This window comes from Columba livia, chromosome 1 (assembly GCF_036013475.1).
Source record: "Columba livia isolate bColLiv1 breed racing homer chromosome 1, bColLiv1.pat.W.v2, whole genome shotgun sequence".
NCBI lineage: Eukaryota > Metazoa > Chordata > Aves > Columbiformes > Columbidae > Columba > Columba livia.
In genome coordinates this window covers 122,276,634-122,296,619 of record NC_088602.1, presented here as the reverse complement: position 1 = coordinate 122,296,619, position 19,986 = coordinate 122,276,634, and the positions used below count along the sequence as shown (strand labels likewise).

Sequence of the window (19,986 nt, the reverse complement as noted above, 5' to 3'; positions counted from 1 at the left end):
TGCCCTACGCTGGACTCTCTCCAGCAGTTCCCTGTCCTTCTTGAACTGAGGGGCCCAGAACTGGACACAATATTCCAGGTGTGGTCTCACCAGGGCGGAGTAGAGGGGAAGGAGAACCCCTCTTGATCTACTAACCACCCCCTTCTAATATACCCCAGGCTGAGGGCAGGAGCCTAAAGACTAGAGCTCCAGTGCCAAACTTAAGTGCTGTAAATGCAAACAGATCTCCTGAAATTTATTTCTTCCTGGCCCATATTGTTCATTTGCATAAAACATATAGCTGCAAGAACCAAGTATATGTAATCCATGCTTTGGATTATTAAAGATCCCACAGAAATGTTTTGGAACATAATTAAAACTGAATAATTCTGAAAATTTATTGACTCATCAATATTAGTTATATTTTGAGGGGTTTTTTAATCCTATTATATGGCACTTGTTCATGTACTAAACCAAACTGATGTTAAGTAGCAATTCTGTAACACTATAGAGACTGTCAAATACTAGTGGTGGGAAAAATTGCCTTGATCTAGCCTTTGTCTACTTGGCTGGGATTCCTTTAAGAGGTAAGTCAGTTACACTTTTACATACAGCTTGGGTACTTTATGTTTAAAGGGTGTATAAAAAGACACTGTGCCAATATAAATTTATAAAACATGTATATGAGGTTTTTCCAAGCTGTATGGGAGATTTACATAAGCTCTATTAACTATAATTTTAAAGCACTACCACCTTGAAAATTCCAAAGTATTTTCATTTCATTTTCCCCTCACATGAGCACATATTACAAAACTGTAATGAATGAAAACCGTGTGCAGGGATACTCTGTATTATTTCCTACTTGCTGAATAAACTTAATGAAATCCAATACTCTTCTGACTGTGGAAAAAGTAGACTATGGAACAAGCTCCCTGAATTTTATTATTGCTTGTTCAGGCATGGGTTGTATAAGCTGAAATCTCTTCCAGCACAATTCCTGCATCTAGTAAAACAAGCTATGTTTACAGATTGTGGAGACAGTGGGACTATGGAAGGTATCACACAGATACGGCACATGTAATTTTTAAGTACTTACCACCACCTAGAGGAAATACATTGTACTGCCTAAAAACAGAGCAGTAAAAAAATCAAGCTCAGGGCTATTTATATGGGCAGGTATCAAAGAAAACAGATGGCCTTAATATATATCTGACTATGTTGTCTGTGCTGTTCCACCTCCAGCCTTCTCATGGGCTGAAGAGACAGACTGCCTTTCAGTTCCTGAAGCTACCATAGCTGGGCTCTTATCTCAGATAGGAGAAAAAGAGTGAGATTTAAAAATAATAATAATAATAATAATAATAATAATAATAATAATAATAATAAAGAAAAACTGAATAACTGAATCTCATTAAATATTCTTAGATCACGGTGATATTTTTTTTTCCTTGTTTGTAAGGCTCTTTTGCCAGCTTCAGTAATAGCTAACTGGAGTAAAGCTTGTGTAAACGTCCCCACGCTAAGATGCAATGTCCAGTCAGCTGGGCTGGAGAAGAGGCAGCAGCAGATTGTGACCCACCACCCCGCTGCTTGTGCAAGCTCCAGAGCAACCTTGTGCCATCCCCCAGCACCCACCGGTTCCCAGTACTCAGTAAAATGGGAACTCTCGTTCCCCCCGGCTCCTCAAGTCACAGAGGAACAGGCTGGCAAAACACCAGTCTTAAGCTAGTGCGGGTGAACCCAGCCACAAAAGGCAAACCAAAAGGATAGAGAGATCCTACACAAATCCTACACAAGCACGTGCACATCTTTTCTGTTTGGTGCATGGGAGTGAATTACAACTCATACATTTAAATCATTCCAAAAAAATCCCCGCAATGTGTATTTTCACTATCTGCACCATGTTTAAAATTCTCTGTTTACTTCCTTAGGCAATGACAGCAGATCATTTGGCAGTAGCAGCAGCTCAAAATGCAAACTTCCAGAGGAACCTCTTGTCACTTAAAAAGCAAACTAAGCACTGATAAAACTCATAGAATAATTTATATGGAAAATAAAAAGGAAAAAGTGAAAGTAAATAGATGAGGCCAAGGGCAGATACTAGGTCAAATAGCATGTGCACATATTTACTAAAACAAAAACAAACCTAAACAAAACAAACACAACACATCCAGAAGTGAATATCAGGTATCAAACACAACACCCTAAAACCACTCTGTGCCAGCAGGATAGCTACAGGGGCAGTGCTGGTGCAAACAAAGATGCTTCCCACTTCCTATCTGGGCCACGGAGCAGTCTAATCCTCTAGAAAGGAGGCTTCTGTTTCTGATGGAATTCTCTGAGCAGTCCTACACTTTTCTTCTGCCTACCTTGCTTCAGGAGCAGAGACGCTGCCACTTGTGCATAGAGGGACTGTGCTCCCCTGCAATTACCTACCAGCTGCTCAATCTGAACTTTGAATCAGCACTGAAAACCCAAAGCACACAGTTTTGCTATCCACGAGTGCTTGGGTTTTGTTTTATTCACACCTTCCCCCGTCTCCCAAAAAAAAAAAAAAAAAAAGGGAGACCTGAGCAGACCTGGATCTCTAACATTTGACCATCTCACTTTACACAAGGTGAGACTAAACTGCTCTTTGGAAGCTCAGGCTGGATATATGAAGACCCTGTTTGGACAGGCTCATGACGAGATCCACCCAGGAGGACAAAAATTAAACAAAATCAAAACAGGATAGGCCCTAGTGTTCAAAGAGCTCATGTGCATTTTCTTTTTTTAATATATTCCTTCTTCTCAGAGATCTAAAAACCTATTTACGGCATTTTTCAGACTCTCAAACCACTGGAAGGAGTCACTGTCCTGATATTCAACTCTTCCACTAGATAACTCTAACAAAAGGGGAAAACAAATATTGAGCAGGATCCTGAACAGAAGATGAACAAGGCAAGAGGAAGTTCCTTCATGTTCAAATTATATGCAACACAGGAAACTTCATTATTTTTTAAAAAACTTTAACATGCTTGGCAAAACAGTAGGCAAATTCTCTTTTTAAATAATCAGGACTTGAAGGAAGTATTGTCCAGCAAGAAAATAAATAGTGGGGTAGGGGGAAAATAGTCATTATATCTAAATAGAAAGTCAGAACAGTTTTTACTGAATACTGAAACAACCCCTTCCATCCTCCAACACACACATACAAAAAAAAAAAAAAGCATGCCGCACTGCTCTCTTTGAAATACAAATACACTCCACTATGTTGTCTTTTATGACTGATTATCTCAGGTTTTACAGCACTACTGTCTGGAAAACTCTCTGATAAGAAGCAAACACCTCTTTGTACACTCAGAACTCCAGGGCCAAGGAGAAGAGTGACAGTTTCCAAAGGGAGTGGAGGAAAGGCAAGGAGAAAGGAGCAGGAAGAAAAGAGAAACAACACATTTCTGCCAATGCTCCCCACTTCTGCATGCATAAAGCCCTGGAACCTTTTCCGAGCCGCCCAGCCATTTCCCCTCACAGCTGGCCCTCCTTGCCCCGGGGAGCCCAGCCCCTGCAGCCTCAAGGGGAGCGCACAGAGGTTTTTGGGGGTAGAAAGGGCAAGGCAGGGTGGGGGCACAGGCCCTGACACCCACCAAGACAGTAGAAGAGCAGGACCCGCCGCCCCCTCGCACCTGCACATCAACTCTACAGCCCTGGCTCTAAGCAGGTAAAGATGAACATTTTCACATATTGCAAACCAACAGCGTGTACCTTACTGAGTACAGCGCTGAGAGGATTATGGATGATTGGATATTAGGAAGAACTTCTTCAGGGAAAGGGTTGTCAAACACTGAAGCAGGCTGCCCAGGGAAGTGGCTGAGGCACCATCCCTGGAGATGTTTAAAAGATGCATGGATTAGGTTCTCAGGGACATGGTTTAGAGGTGGACTTGGCAGTGACAGGTTAATAGTTTGACTTGACGATCTTCAAAGTCTTTTCCAACCAAAATGATTCTCTGAAAAAGCAGGCTCTTGCCTGTGTAACGGGCTCCTCACCAACTTGCGTCAAGGATGTAGGTGGAAGGGGAGGGAGGGACCTGAATGGGTTACAGTCCTACAGCTGAACGTGCTCGCAGGTGAGACCTGTGGCACAGCACAGGCACCGGACCATTGCTGGTGGTCTCTGGTGGGCAGCTGCTGCTCCTGCATCCCACCTCCCCACAGCTTTTCCCCCCCTCACCTGCCTGGGAAGTGGACTCCCCTGCAGGCTCGCTGTCTGTAGGCAAACCAGACAGGTTTAAGAGCATCCTATCCCCATTTTGCTCAAATCCATAAAGATTTGAATTAAAGCACACAGATTTCAAATTAATGTCTCAAATCTAAGATTCAGTAATACAAACTGGTCCAGCTAATGAACCTGGTTTCTATGTGGACAATAAAAATCAGTACGATATGAGTGGATGTTAACAGGGTGAGACAGACTCTGCAGCCACTGCAAAAACTTTTCTCAAAGAAACACTAAATGTACTCTCAGGGAAAGTTTCAATATGGAAGAGTTTCAACACTCTTTGCGTATTCTGAAGACCATTTTTCTCCTACCCAAAAGCTGTTTTAATAATATATAAATTACATTTTACTGTCAAGTTTAATCCTGAGCTGAAGCAGTATGCACTGCTTTATGTTGATTACAAACAAAGAGAGAAACTGTCACTTTCCTACTCTCCATTTCAGAAGGGGGAGAAGCAAGGAACCCTGTATTTTAATGAAAATACTCAAAAGGAAAAAATACAACCAAGCAGACAAAACTCCGGTGATGGATGTTGAACCCACAGCAATGTTCACCTGACTCCACAGCACACAAAGCTCCAAGCAGCTTCTAGCGGAGACTCATTTTTTTTTACCCACTTACCACAAAACAGTACCATCATCTAAAACAAAATGTGCTGGATTCCTGCAGTGCAATTTGTGAGTTTTTATGTACTTAGACATTTTAACAGAGCCCGCAGGATGACCAAACAGTTTACATGGGTTCCAACATTTTTTTTTTAGATGGCTGGATGGTATTGTCTATCAAAGCTGTTACAGCAGCACACTACTTCAGCATTAGCTTCATGGACTGCAATAATAAACAAGGCATCTGAAGCAGACAACACATAAATTTCAAAGCACAGTGCTTTGCTGTACCCTCCTGATGGCTATATCCAGGATGGACATTGTCCGCATGCTAACTGCATGAAAAACCAAGAGGAAAAGAAAAAATTACCAGCCGTTCCATCTCCTGCTCCCGAAGCCGCTCTTCCCTCTGCCTCCTGTGATAGTCCATCAGGTCTTCTCTTCCCGAAATTGAGCTAATGCTGTTCTTCCGCTCTCGCATGGACGTTTGCAGTGAGTTTGGCGTTTGTCTGTAACTTTCCAGATCTGGATCATCGAGTTCCACAGAACTATTAGAAAGGTTTCTTCGGGCAGAGAACGACCGGTCAAAATCCACGGGGGAGAAAGAACTACTGGGACTTGTTCCTGAGAGTCCAAGTCTATCGAAATCATCAGGAAGATATGGGGAAGAAGGTGCTAAAAGCATTTTCTTAGCAATTCGAGGGCTTGCAGGAACATTAAGAGTTGAACTGACATAGGGATTATTCCCTACAGAATTTGCATGTGGTGAAACCCCTGAGCTGCAAGAAAAATTCAGGTAATTATCAGCATCTAAAGCATTCTGAGGTAGATCTTTTTCTCCAAGTTTTTTCCTTTTAATATTACCCAGAGAGCTTCTGGGGGGCAAACTTAATGGCACCAGCTGGCTTTCCGTTGATTTATAAAGTCTGGGTAGGGAACGACTGTACATTCCCATATGACTTAGAGATCCACCAGAGTATTTCCTAGGCCGTGAACCCAGGTTCTCCATCACCACATCCTTGTGTTTAACTGGTTTCATGTGGAGGGCCAGGCTGTCCTCAACATTCATCCTCCTGCCTTGCTTTGGGCTAGAAGGCATGCTGGCTGCCCCTGAATTGCTAGCAGGTGAAAGCATCAGCTCATTCCCTGAGCTTCCATTCCACATGGTCAGAAGAGAGCCTGAGATCTTCCTCGTCTCCAGCATTCCCGGGAAGTAGACGTTGTCATATGATTTGTTTTTCTGACTGTACTTTGAGTAGTGAAACTTATCCATGTGTCCAAGGGATTTTTCGTTTTCTCTGCTGGCATGAATATCAAAGTCTGTCCTTCCTAAACCGTATCCGCTGAGGGATGGAGATGTGCCCGATACAGAACCCAAATGCTTTACAGACATACTTTTTTCTGGAAGATATGGGCTTTCACAGGGGAACTGCTTGACTCCTTGAATTTTGGTAATGGAGTGTGCACTTTTAACACTGGAGGAAGGATGGGGCTTAACTGGCAGAGGTTGTGAAAGGGTTAAATAAGAGCCAGCATAGTCCCCATTTGTTTTAAATTTGAGAGTTGATGAATATTTCTTCGGGTTGAGGTTTTCCATAATATCCTGGAGACCATTTTCAAGGGAATTTGCCACAGAACCCTTTCCCAAACTAGCATTTTGTAATTCCATCTGGTTTTGTGTGTGGCTATACTCTGCCATAATCTTACTGGAATCTGTAAGGAAGAGAAAACAAGAAAAAAATTTCACTAAATAAGTAAGCAGCCTCTTCCATGTGCACGCCTGCACATTAACTCGAAAATAACACTTTTTCTAATAATTACTGTGCTTATAATAAATGTCTCTCAGAACATTAAGCAAAGGAGGGTATGTACAACCCTCCCATCTCCATTTTCACAGAAGATGTAGACTGGAAAAAAGCAGGGATATAAGGACAACACCAAATTCACACTACAAATCCACAACAGAGTCAGAAAGAGGCTAAACTCGTCCTTCAGTGTCCCATCTCTTGCAGGACTCTGTGGCTCAGCCTTTATAATCCTGAGCCTCCTAGGATGTCCATGAAGTAAAGCAGCATTGCTGTCCTGATATTTTACAGCTGAGGAAGTGAAGTGCAGAGAGAAGATGAAAAGCTAAGAACAGAGTAAAGAACTGAATATACACCTCCCTGGGCTCAGGATACAGAGGACAAGGTGCTGTTCTGGACTACCTCTTCTTTTAACCTGTGCAGCTACTGCATCCAAGCCCCAAAATACCAATAAGCTCAATCCAAAGCTCTGGAAGAGTTTATCACAGTTGTGCTTACGCTGTGGGCTGTCGTGCAAAGCTTCTTGGGAAAGTACAAAACTGAGGCACATTTTTCAAGGTGTTTCAGCTCAGTGCTCTTAAAATGCAAAGTTGTAACTGAATCTGCAAAGAGCACTTTAGTTAAAAGATAGCCTTAAGGAACTATGACACGAGGCCACATGACTTCATCCAAAACAACAAAAATCACATGACCATTATAAATACTGACAGGGGTTTAAGGTTCCAGGTCTTAAAGCCTGTTCAGAATTATAATTCATATTCTGGAAGAGGACATTGACCGAAAAAGCCTCTGCTGTAGTGGATATTATTGCTGAATGACGTGTGCAGCTCCAGCCTGCAGCTGAGTCCCGCTTCGCCGCAACTGGAGACAGGATTTCAGCTCCTGACAGCGTCAGTCACTGCAGGAGATAAACAGGACCCCCAGCAGGCTTGCACTGAGACCTCAGCTGATGTAGGAATGGCACCATTAACATGCACAGCAGCTCCTTGAATGTGCTAGGCCATGCTTCGAACTAATAAGCCACTCTTCAGTGTCAATTTCTGCAGTGCCAGCAAGTGTTGCTCCTGAAAACAAGGGTTAGATCTGGGATTTACTCTTGGCTCAGTCACATTTCACCTATGACTTCAGCCACCTCATGAGAAACCTAATCTCAGCTTGTCACTCGGCAGGAAAACCTAACAGCTGAATGTGTAAAGTGCCTTTAAAATCCTTGGAGGCAATACTTTAAGCCCCTTGCAAGTACCACTTCAGACAATTATACAAACCTAGACACAAAACTTGCATTCCTGCCCCCCATCAGAGCTGACATGATCCAGTTCCATTGAGCATCACTAGGTTCAGGTATCTAGTGGAAGGTGGCAGTGCATTCTTTGAGTCGGTCCTCATTTCTGGGACCCTCCTTGCTAACAGGATAAAAAACCCTAGAACTCGTTACTGTCGGGGGCATTATTCAATAGACCTCTGGTGCACAGGCTTCCTATATGCCAGCTGTGGCAAGTCTACGTGTGTAACAGCACATTCTCCTCAATTCTTAAGGAACAAACCCCTAAGTTCCAGAACAAAGGTAACCATCATTAATAATGTAATTGAATAGGCAGAAGATAAAAGGAGTCAGCATTAAGGTGGGGGAAAAAAAAAAGTAATATCAAACACCTTCTTAGCCAGCCTAGTAGGCCTGGCTAAGCATGTGTTAATTACAAACTCTGCTAGCAGCCAAAAACATTAACTTGCAGCTTCAAAACCAAGCCTCAGGTTTACTGCTACACAGTATTTCATATTTTTATGCTGACTGAGATTTTATTTGCTGTAATTTCAATGTTTGTTATGATGATACCACTAAGTTGCCTTTGAAACAGTAATTTCACAGAGCTCTCCATCAGACCATCATCACTGTGACCAGTGAAACTGGAGTTTCTTATAATTTGACATTTTACTTGATGTGTTTTAGCTGTTTTCACAACTTTTGATCAACAGCAATGGCGAAATTCAAATGAACAAAAGAAGGAACATGACCCACGTTCAACAGAACTCTTTTCAGGACAAGACAAAATCATCTGGAAAAGATAAAACATTCATCATACCAGTGGTGTTATAAGGAAGAACAAGATGTAAAAGTTATTTAAGAGTACAGCTATAAAGCACAAGGTATATGTCTTATATACTTGTCAGTTTTCATCCTCCTCTCTCTTTCTCCTTCCCTCTTCCAAATGTCTCTTAAAATTGAAAGCTGATAACATATCAAAATTGTACTGTCCAAATCATAACTTGAATGCAGCTGAAGTTCAAATGTTTTTGCGTAAATTCCACTGACTCCCATACAAAAAACCTAGCAGACACATTAATGGGACATTAATAATTGTTTATTACTCCCTCGCAAGACCAGTAGGGCACATTTAATTCTACGAAGACTGGATGCTTTTGCCAAAAACAGAGTTAGCTCATGGAAACTTTCAGACCTGTTCACCACAGCAGTGAAGGGTTCATTGTACTTGAAATGCAAACAAGTCCAGTAAGAAAAGGTCACAATACCTATGTGAAGCCACCCAGATTCAACTTTTCTCTACTGTACCTTATGCTGGTTCTTCTGCGTTTTCAGTTCCAGCACCCCAGTGCCCACAATCATACAGTTAAATCCCAACTGGACTACAGCACATATTTAGCTTAACCATAGCTGCTTCCCACAAACCAGATCTTGTTTGTCTTGTTTATTTTTAGGGTAATGTTTGGGATACAACTTCATGATTATGCGAGGATGCGTTACACATCCTGGTCGACATTGCCTTTGTGTGCAGCGATAGGGACCGGGGCCAGGAGCTCTGGCATATGCCATGCCCTGAACCCATCCTGCATCCAGGGCAGCTCCAGCTTTTCCTTGGTCACCTTCGGCACACAGCACAAGGCTCCTCTGTTTAGCAAAGTATGTGCAGCTTGGAGCTATAAAGAAGGAAATTTTCCCATTTTTTTCTTCTTTTTTTTTTTTTTTTTTTTTTTTTTTTTTTTTGTTTTCCTCCTCATTCCTTTTCTTCCTTTCCTGAGCTGTTTAGCTGGAGGTCACTGATATCTATTCCAGCCAGGCATTAAACTGATGGGGGAGGGCTGGCTGTCTGCAGCGTATCCAGCTGCCTTACTTTGGCTGGTAAATAGAGTTAGACATGGAATAAAAACAGAGCACTGATCTTATCCATATGTCAGGAGAATTAAAGGACCAAAGTCAATAACAAATTCTGAAAGATCTCAGTACATTTAAAAACAAACTTCATTTTTATTATTTCATTACCTGATCCAACATTCTGAAAGGAGGAGAGGTTACTTCTGTTCGGCATCATATTTGTCTTCTACACGATGGTTAAAACAACGCTAATTCAAGTTAGCAAGGTAAATTTTGACCTGCAAATAAAGTAACAAAAGAAGTGTTGTGTTAAGAAATGTATTCTGAGAACATTTTTCAAGTGCATAATATAGACAAAAATTGGCTTTTCTTATGGTCAAATTTCCAGAGACAACTTAAAGAGAAATATATAAAAGATGTTTGGAAATGGCACTCCATGTTTAACATGGAGACTGTGAAAAAAACTGAATGCAGTTGTTTTATTAGTTTAAAGGCTATATCTATGATGCTGACTCTGTGAAGGCAGTTACTAGTCACAGATCCCGAGTTTTGTCTGCATTCCTGTGGCTGCCTTAAGAAATCATTAACAAGGTTGGACTTTCCTACAGATTTTATTTTTGAAAGCCCATAGCTCACTTTCAGCCCACACAACACCAGCATCCTGCAATCACAAAGAAACCTATGCAAAAACAGGTATGTGATCCAAAACACATAAAATGTTTTGGCGTACAATGATTTCTGAGGTTCCAAAGAAGCCAGACTAGGAATGCAAAATGATTCTTTAAAGTTTATTAAAAGAAAAAAAAAAAAAAGAGAGAGAGGTTACAAGATAGACTTGGCTTAAAAGAAACACCAAAATTAAATCTCAGCCACTAAAGGCTAAAATTAAATCAGAATCCAAATAGAAGATCTCAAGTAAGTTCCTCTATTAAAAGATTTTTTTTTTTTTAAATACACACATCTGTTTTTAAAAGGTCGACAAAAAAGCTTTAAAAAAATTGCATCAAGTTGACAGAATTAATGGTGACCATCTGTAGGTCCTCTGGGCTTTAACTCTGGACAAGCAAATAGAAACGCGGCAGAAAAACAAATGAAGAATGGAGACAGATGTCTGGGGCCATCTAGAGACGAGGCACCTATTTAATTAACCGCAGTCATCACAGCTGCAACATTTCAGGTCTCGGCTGCAGAGACTTCCCATGCCATGCTTTTTCACCTTATTCTCCTGGAGGGACAGCCCTGGGAGCCAGCCGGCTGCTCATCCCTGCAGAGGGAGGCTCCTTCACTGTGACCTCTGGCTTCTCTCTCACCTGCCCCCCGCGAGGTGCCCTCCCATGGGGGCCAGGCGCTGTCGCTCCCCTCTGCTCCCCCAGGAATCCCCCTGCGCTGGTCTCAACCTTACAGTGCTTTTTGTTTCTCTGCAGAGGTCATTTCTTTCTCCTACAGAAAGTTTCCACCCCATCAGGCACCTCTCCCAGCAAGAGCTGGGCTTCACCCTGACAGTCTCTTCCAAGAGGCACATGGAGGACAGGGAGGTGATTCAGGATAGACAGCATGGCCCCACCAAGGGCAAGTCCTCCCTGAGCAACTCAGTGGCCTTCTACAGTGGAGTAACTATCTCAGCAGAAAAGGGAAGAGCTACAGATATCACCTATCTGAGCTTCTATAAGGCCTTTAACATGGTACCCCATAATGCTCTTCTCTAAATTGGAGAAGTATGGATTTGATGCACGGACTGTTCAGTGGATGAGGAATTGGTTGGATGGTCTCATCCAGAGCGTACAGGTCAGCAGCTCAATGTCCAGATGGAGACTGGTGACAAGTGATGTCCCTCAGGGGTGCATATTAAGACCAGTACTGTTTATACCTTCATCAATGACGTAAACAGTGGGACTGAGTGCACCCTGAGCAAGTTTGTGAATGACTCGAAGCTGAATGGTGTAGTTGACACAACTGAGGGACAGAATGCCAGCCAGAGGGACCTGGACAAGCTCAAGAAGTGGGCCCATGCAAACCTCATGAGGTTCAACAAAGCCAAGGTGCAAGGTCCTGCACCTGGGTCAGGGCAATCCCTGGCATCAATACAGGCTGGAGGATGAAGGGTTTGAGAGCAGCCCTGCCAAGAAGGACTTGAGGGTACTGGTGGGTGAAAGATTGGACATGAGCCGGCAATGTGCGCTTGCAGCCCAGAAGACCAACTGTATCTTGGGCGGCATCAAAAGGAGCGTGGCCAGCAGGTCAAGGGAGGTGATTCTGCCCTCCTGCTCTGCTCTGGTGAGACCCCACCTGGAGTCCTGTGTCCAACTCTGGAGCCTGCAGCACAGGAGAGACATGGACCTGTTGGAGAGGGGCCAGAAGAGGCCACAAAATGATCATAGGGCTGGAACAGCTCTGCTGTGAGGCCAGGCTGAGAGAGTTGGGGTTGTTCAGCCTGGAGAAGAGAAGGCTTCAGGAAGACCTTATTGTGGCCTTTTAGTACTTAAAAGAACGCTTATAACAAAGATGGGGACACACCTTTTAGCAGGGCCTGTTGAAACACGACAAGGGCTAATGGTTTTAAACTAAAAGAGGAGATATTCAGGCTAGATATAAGGAACAAATTTTTTACAATGAGGGCGGTGAGACACTGGGACAAGTTGCCCAGAGAGGTGATAGATGCTTCGCATCCTCCAAACTCAAAACCTGCGTAGCATCCCAGGCACTCTCCTTGCCAGGAGTGGGGCTGGGGGGCTGCCTGCAGACCCCCTGGTAGGGCTGGGTCTGACAGGCAGCTGACCCAGCAAGAGCTAACATCGGTTCACCCACTTGTTGAACCAGCTCTCTGCTTTTTGCCTGCCTACGAAACGTGAAGGACTGGGACAGAAATCCTGTTAAAACCGCCTCTATGTTGCCATCTTGGCATATTGCTTGTGTAATCGCTATTTAAAATACTGTACTTCAAGCCCAGAGCTCCCCAGAAAAGAACAAAAAATTTAACTTTTCAGGACATGTTCAGGTTGACACAGAAAACTAGTGACTTTCAACATCTCACATGATTCTCTAACAAAAGTATAATCATATCATCAAACAGAAAACTACAATATGAACAACTTGGAATTAAAAGACAGAATAAAGTGTTGCTTTAAAATAAAAGATATAATTAGATTTCCTGCATCTCTATTATTGCTGCTTTATGGTCAAAATCATTAGAAAGATCACAAAAAAAAAAACCCATCCTCTCTATCTCATAAGATGATGGTTACCTCTTAATCAATGTGACAAACAGTAAAGAGATAATAGCTAAAAGGGAAGGGTTTCTAAGTAATTGAAAATTCTATCTTCAGTTCAGTTTGGTGAATACTTGTGCTCGCTAACAGACAAAATGAAGAATGTATTTTTAAGGTTAAATATTTATATGGTTTCAGTTCAAGTCTGAGAACTCATTACACATCTCTCTTCTTAGAGGATGAGAGATCAGAGAAGTCGTCACCTAGCAATAATTGGATTTTTTTGGGGGAAGAACTTTCTAAAACTCTGTTGTGAGCATAAACAATAAACAATTGATGAATTCATGAACTAAGTAAATGAACAGCTCAAAATCAACAGTTTATCTGCTCACATGAAACCATGTCCTTTCAGATGAGGGTTATGCAGGGCCTCATCCAACAACCAGCAAGCCTGACTCTCGTTACAGAGCACATGCAGCGCTCTGCCTTGTCTGGAATGAAGCAAAATGATTTCATCTGGGATTTATAAAGTCATCTGAAGTGAATGTATACAGCATTACCAATAATGTTTCATCTCTACAGTGCCCAGGCCAAATTAAGTTTTGTTTCACTGACAACCAGAAGAAACAGTGATTCATGACTCAGGCGGCGAGTCAAACAAAGGATTCCAGTTCTGAGATATTATAACACAGGGTGGCTTAACAGTAAAAACTTATTTCCCTCAGCATAGGAGCACAGGCACGCAGCCCAACCAAACCACAGGTACAGTTCTACCCAGTGCTTAGTCCATACATTTAGGGTGATGTTTTGTCACCTTATGGTTTCTCTCCCCTTTCTTTACCGCTGCCCAGGGTGATGTCACCTCTCTTCGGCAGGGTCTGCTGTGGCACCCCCTTTGCCCTTATATTACCAACTGAGTCAGCTGCAATGCCTCAGGCACTGCTGAAGTGCTCCTCTGACTGAAAATAAACAGTCCATTTTAAACAAAGCTCTCAAATTTGGCCATCTCTCCTTTAAGGCTTTTCTGTACTTCACTGGTTCTTCATTTTCAGTTTCTCGCAAAACATCACCAGTGGTTCCCAGCACCTCCTGTCTCTGATACCTCTTTGTAAACTCCTACAGCAGCATAATACACCCACAGAACACAGATGAAACCTCACGTGACAGAGGGCAAGGACAAAAACTCATCATTGCCACTGTCTGCACAACATCATTAGAGTTTCATTTGTTCTGAAACCAGAAGGTTTCCAAATGATAAGGACCCGTTTCAGCTTTTACAATAAAACCCGGGCTGTTTTGGAAACAAGAAAGCCCCCTAAATTTTTCCACCCTGAACAAAATTTAGTGAACGAGTGCTGATGCCTTTGGTGCCTGGAGATGTAACTTTTCCACAGTATACCACACCTAGGACTGCTCCATTACAAAGCTGATTTACCTTTTTCAGGCATAATCTGAGGGCAGTGTACTTGTCCTGATTAAATCAAGCCTGTTTATCTCCCCTGACTTACTCTGTTTATAAACAAAAGTCCTAATAGGCTCAAACTGATGGGAGAGTAAAACTCACCAGGATCGATAGTTTACCTCTAAAAACACTCAGGTGTAAATCCATCTTTCCCCAGCCCCTGAAAGCCTAGTGTCAAACCAAAACAATATCATCATGGAAAGGCACCCACATAATTTGGTGGAAATTCTGCACCCATAATATAGCAAATGGACACATCCTGAAGAGAGCATGGCCATCTCTGCCAGAAACTGGGCAACCTAGCAAGGCTGTTATCTAAAGGTTGCCTTAAACATCCTTCTTCATTTCCTCCTCTTCCTCCCCCACAGCACAATACAGTAGGACTCAAGCTACAGCTAATTGCCTGCCAGCACAGCCCTGAAATCGGCTCAGTCCCTGGCTTTTCACCATACAGGTCTGAAACACATTGGTCCCCGTGAGGCAAGTGAGCGCAAGATCTGGTTACGGGCACAGGGAGTTTCAGTTCCCAAAGCTCACAGCATGGCACCTTCGCCAACACTAAATAAATTAATATCAAATATCTGTGAATCAGATTTGACTAAGTCACTCCCCCGCAATCCTGCAGGTTTCCGATGTGGAAAAGGGAGCGGCAGAGGAAGTCACTCTTGTGGCTTATCTCTTCCTCTGAGAAATTATCATGTTGGATATTAGAGAAAGTACAGAAAAAGGGCAATGCAACAACAGAAAACAGCCTAAATAACTTTATTCCCCTGATAAGCCACATCTATTTTACTGGAATAACTACACCAACTACTCCACAAATTGCACCCAAATATTTAATTATTTAATTATTGTGTCCTGCTGTACAAGTATGATTCTCTCCTTGATAAGGACTGATGTTGTAGGCACTGTAAAATCAATTGCTCTTGCCAGTAGACAGAAACCACGTAATCACTTTAATCACATAATAATAACTGACAATTTTCAGGGCACATCAAAAATGAAAACATTCATTACCATGTAAATACTATAGTTCGGTGACTACAAATTGGGATTTAAACCATTGACATAAGAGACACCGACTACTGAGTGTGTCCAAATAAAAATGACAGTGGAAATGTTGAAGCTTTATAACTTCTGTGCCATAATAGCTACTCTTACCTGAAATTGAAACTAGTAAAGTACACATCTCACTGAATCTGATATCATTCCTATGCATTTGGAGGGCAAACAATTAGACCACTTACTCAAAGCACCTTATTTTAATAGACACCACAGCCTCCTCCTTACTTTGCAGTCACACAAACCACTGTTGCGCCTGGACTAGTTCACTGAAATCAGTTGAGGCAAGAAGGAGAGTTGATTCTTTTCTGCCCAAACAAAATCCACCAACACGCAGAAATGCGTTAGAATAGATCTCTGTTAAAACAATGAACTCCTTTCTTAATGCAGAAAAACAGGGCTGGCAGAGGACAATCCAACCTCAAGTCATACTCATCTTTTGTGTCTTGGTACCATTCTGGTAGTTAAGCTTAAGAGTCAGTTATGTGACCCAGGGACTGATTCACCTCACTCCAGTATTGATGCACTCCCAGGTATTATTCTGTCACTATTTCATTAACTTCTTTCATACTGAAAATCTGAGCATGCTCAAAAGATTTGGAACTTGAGACTTAAAAACTGCACACAGACATGGCAAACAGAAAGCTCTGCTGGTCAGTGGTGGATTGTGATTGCTTACAACTCATTGTGCAGCCTAACAAAACTCAAAATTATTTATGTACATTTATTTCTACACCAGCTATCTTGTTAATTCTAAGTTAATTATCAGTCTTGAAGCCCAGGAAATAAGAGACTTTCTTCACTTAAAATTCCAGGAAGGGGTTTGAGTGAAAAACTATTGTGAATCCAAATTCACACTGCACAGGAGCAGAGAGGCCCTAAAGAAAAGTTTCTCCTTTCACATCCTAACTGACAGGATAAACTTGCCTCTAGGATGCCCCTAACAAATTCAATGAGAACTTGCTATACACAGTAGGTAGGTAAGTCCAAGAAAATCTAAGCAGCTAGAAAAACTAATCAGAACAGCTTTAAACATAATCTACTCTCTTTTTCTTTTTTTGGCCTTCTTGGATGTCCTTACCACTTTTTTCCTGTCTGTTGCATTTTCTCACTCTCTCAGGCAACCTCTGCCCATGATCTGCTTTCCTCTGTGCTGATTTCTTTCACCGCCACTTTGTGCCTGTCACTTCCTTTCCTTAATCAGTTCCCTCCAGTGCCCACTTATTCTGACAGTTTCTGTCTCTCTTATTTCATTCGTCCATTTCTCCACAATTTGTCTCCTTCCAGAGATGCTTGCCCCATATTTCCAAATGTCCCCTCCAGCTCTGTAATGCTTCTTCATTTTCCAGCACTCTCAGGGCAGTGAGCATGCCCTCAGACTAAATGCTTCTCATCACACTTGCTCAGCAAACCACATCATGACAGCGACAGCTCCAGTGGCATCCACTGTGGATGTTGTGCTACCAAGCCATGGGCCTGCCTGCACAAATGCAGGGCAGCGTTTACCACCAAGTCCCAGGACTGCACTCCCTCGAGCAAAAAACACAGGTACAATACCTACAGTTGCACCATTTAATTTAATTAAGGCGGTTAAATAAAGTGCTTCACTTAAAAACTGACCCCACCTGCATGAGATTCAAGTACGAAAAAACACACCAGGTCACATCTATAGAGTTCATTCCCATATTGCAGTCTCTGGAGGACCTTCTATGGGGGAAAACTTCTCCTGGATCTCCATGGCACCTTGGATGTGTTCCACCAGTCCAATGCAACCTAAATTAACAGCATCTGCTCTGAACACCCCAAACAGGGTATTGTCTTATACCTGTTTAGTTAACTCAAAGAGAAGCAGTGTTTGCTATACTGGCAGTTACTACACCTCAGAATTAACTGTTTAACAAATAAAAATTGAGAGAATACACACCACGTGTAGTGAACACAGCACTAATTCCTTCATAAACAATCACCAGCACTTTCCCCCACCCACTTCCATTATTTCATCTTTTCTCTGAATCTTCAAGTGGAAAAAATAGACAAGATTTTCCCATCCAAAACCCTTTAGCCCTTCTGATCCAACTCCAGCCTCAATGTGTATCTCCAATCTTTACTTCACCCATCCTCTGCTTCCTATCTAAAGGACAAAATACTCCAAATTTTTCATTATGGACTTTGCTCCTTCCAAACAATGGTCAACTGGTATCTTTGCATAGTTTCAAGGATCTAGTCGCTAACTGTATCTGATAAGCACAGACAGCAACTGATATGGAAAAAATGGAAAAAATTACTACTCTTCCTGTGCTGGTTGCAGACTTCCATTCCGTCAGTAAAAACATGGACACACAAAAGAGTCATTTTAGTCAGTTTGTCAAAATGGAAGGGAATTAAATTTCTAGTGTGGAAAAGGAACTGCATAAACCAACCAAAACAATATACTATTGGCTCTGGAAATTATAAGGTGTTATTATCTGACCACCCTAAAAGTAACTCCTCTGTTACTCTCTTAGTTGAGCCTACCCCTCCCCTTGACAGCAAAGGGAGGCATTCTTCCATGTTCCGATAATTTAATCTCCTTTCTCTCCTACATCGCTTCCTTCTGCTGTCGGAAACCAAGCCCATCCTCCTCCTTCACAGTTCCATTTGGTACTACCATGCCTTACCTCCTCCCATCTCTCTTCTTTTCCCATGTTAATATCTTATATTGGGGACCACATCTATGAGAATACAGAGAAAGAAAACAATTGAGAAGTCCACCAGATGTGAGAACTTGCAAAATTGCCTCTTTCTTGTTTCCCTCTTCCTCTGACACAGAACGAATGTGCAGCATAGAGATGAAATATTCACCATGTTCTGACTGGCAACACGTCCACCCAGCTGCCCTGGAGATGCAGACACAGAGGATTCGGGCACGTGCAGAGTCAAGGCACGCAGACGTGACGACACGTTGACAAGATGAGCATTTTGGGGAAAAGGAACTGGTGACAAAAGCCATGTGTTTAAGATCACACAAGCACTCAGTGGCAGGAGCAGAAAGCACATCTCTCGAGCCTTTATGTAAGCACAGCCAGTCTATTTACATTTCTGCACATGGGGAAATTCCTCAGGCAGCTTTGGGGTGGGAGGAGAAGAGACCGTTGCTTTCCAGCCCGTTCCTCCTTTTGCTGGTGGGCAGCAGGTAGCCTTCCAAAAGGGCTCTCATCTCCAAGCTGAACTTACCACCGAGAGTGCGGCTCCGGGAGACACTAAAACACACCCCGGCTCCGGTTGCTGACAGGGCTATACGAGGGGTGACTTACCAGCTCTAAATCTGTCAGGGGAGACCGAGCCCAAACCCCTTGATTTCCGCAAACCAATCAGACGTAACGCCGGATTCTTGTTGCTAAACTCCAGCGTTGCCGAGATGGCATCCATCACCAGTCCAACCCTGGGAGAAACCCATCTCCGCTGGGCACAGCAGCCGTCGCACCGCCGCGGGAGGCTTTGAAAGCCACCAGCCTAACAAAGAAGCGTGGACAAAGAGCCCTGTCCTACGTCTTCCCCACTACCAGGTAGATGATTGACGACGGAAAACCAAACGAAGCCAAGCCAAGCCCTGCGGTTCCTTCCTTGTCTCCTCAGCCCACGGACGCCCCCGCCGCCGGCCGGGGCAGCGGCTTTGTTCGCCGGCGGGGACGCGGGCAGCGCCCGCCAGCACCGAGGATAAACACCCGGACAAAGAGAGAGACGCGACCGGCGCCGAAAGGGACACGGGGGGAGCTCCGTCTCTTTTAGCTGCCGGGTCTCCGCCGAGCCGGGCGGCAAGAGGAGACCCCAGCCGCAGTCACCCACCAGAAATGCGAGCGGGGTGGGAGGGTTGTGATGACACAAACTCCCCTGAAAGTAGCCAAAGACCGCGACCAGCTGAGCCAGCGTCAGCCCGGGCTCTGCGTGCCCGGGAAGGACCTTCTCCCCATCCCCGCGGGCAGCCGAGAGCGGAGCCGCCACCGCCGCCCGGGAGCGCTACAGCCACCCCGCAGGACGGCGCTTCCCCCAGCCCCGCACTCCCCAGCCCCGCACTCACCACCGCCGCTGCCTCCTGCCGCCGCTGCCCGCCGCGCATCCCGCTGCCTGCCCGCCCGGCCGCTGCTGCTGCTGCTGCTGCTGCTGCGAGCGTCGCCTCCCGCCTCCCCCCGCCGCTGCCAGGAGCCGCCCCCCGCGCAGCAGCCAGCACCGCCCCACGCAGGGGCGCGCCCGCCCCCCGGCGGGGCTGGGGCGTGGGGCACCCCCGCCGGCGGAATGGTTCGCTCCCCTCAGGCCGGGGTCGCGGGAGCGGGGCAGCCGAAGGGGAGCAGGAATGGGGGTGGGGGGTAGAAGGTAGATGGAGGAAAAGAGGGAAACCGGCGCGGAGGGACCTAAAGTGCGGGGTGGGTGCTTTGCCGAGGAGGTAGCGGGGTCTTGCCGGGGCCGCTCCGGGGGACAGCCGGCGGAGGGGCCGCCGCGGACGCTTCACGCTCCATAAATG

General features: G+C 44.2%; 1 protein-coding gene across 8 annotated transcripts in view; it reads right to left on the bottom strand.

Moving 5' to 3' along the window:
- PHLDB2 (pleckstrin homology like domain family B member 2) overlaps positions 1-19,986 on the bottom strand; it is a 130,360-nt gene that overhangs the window by 54,418 nt on the left and 55,956 nt on the right. For 5 of the 8 annotated variants that reach the window (XM_065076125.1, XM_065076148.1, XM_065076163.1 and 2 more), the window contains exons 1-3: positions 19,546-19,696; positions 9,927-10,036; positions 5,215-6,557 (exon numbers count right to left, since the gene is read on the bottom strand). In XM_065076125.1, the coding sequence (XP_064932197.1) occupies positions 5,215-6,557; positions 9,927-9,975 (1,392 nt within the window). In that variant the 5' untranslated portion in view covers positions 9,976-10,036; positions 19,546-19,696. Of the gene's footprint in view, positions 1-5,214; positions 6,558-9,926; positions 10,037-19,545; positions 19,698-19,986 lie in introns of those variants that run through there. The other 3 variants (XM_065076142.1, XM_065076134.1, XM_065076145.1) reach the window with 2 other exon arrangements.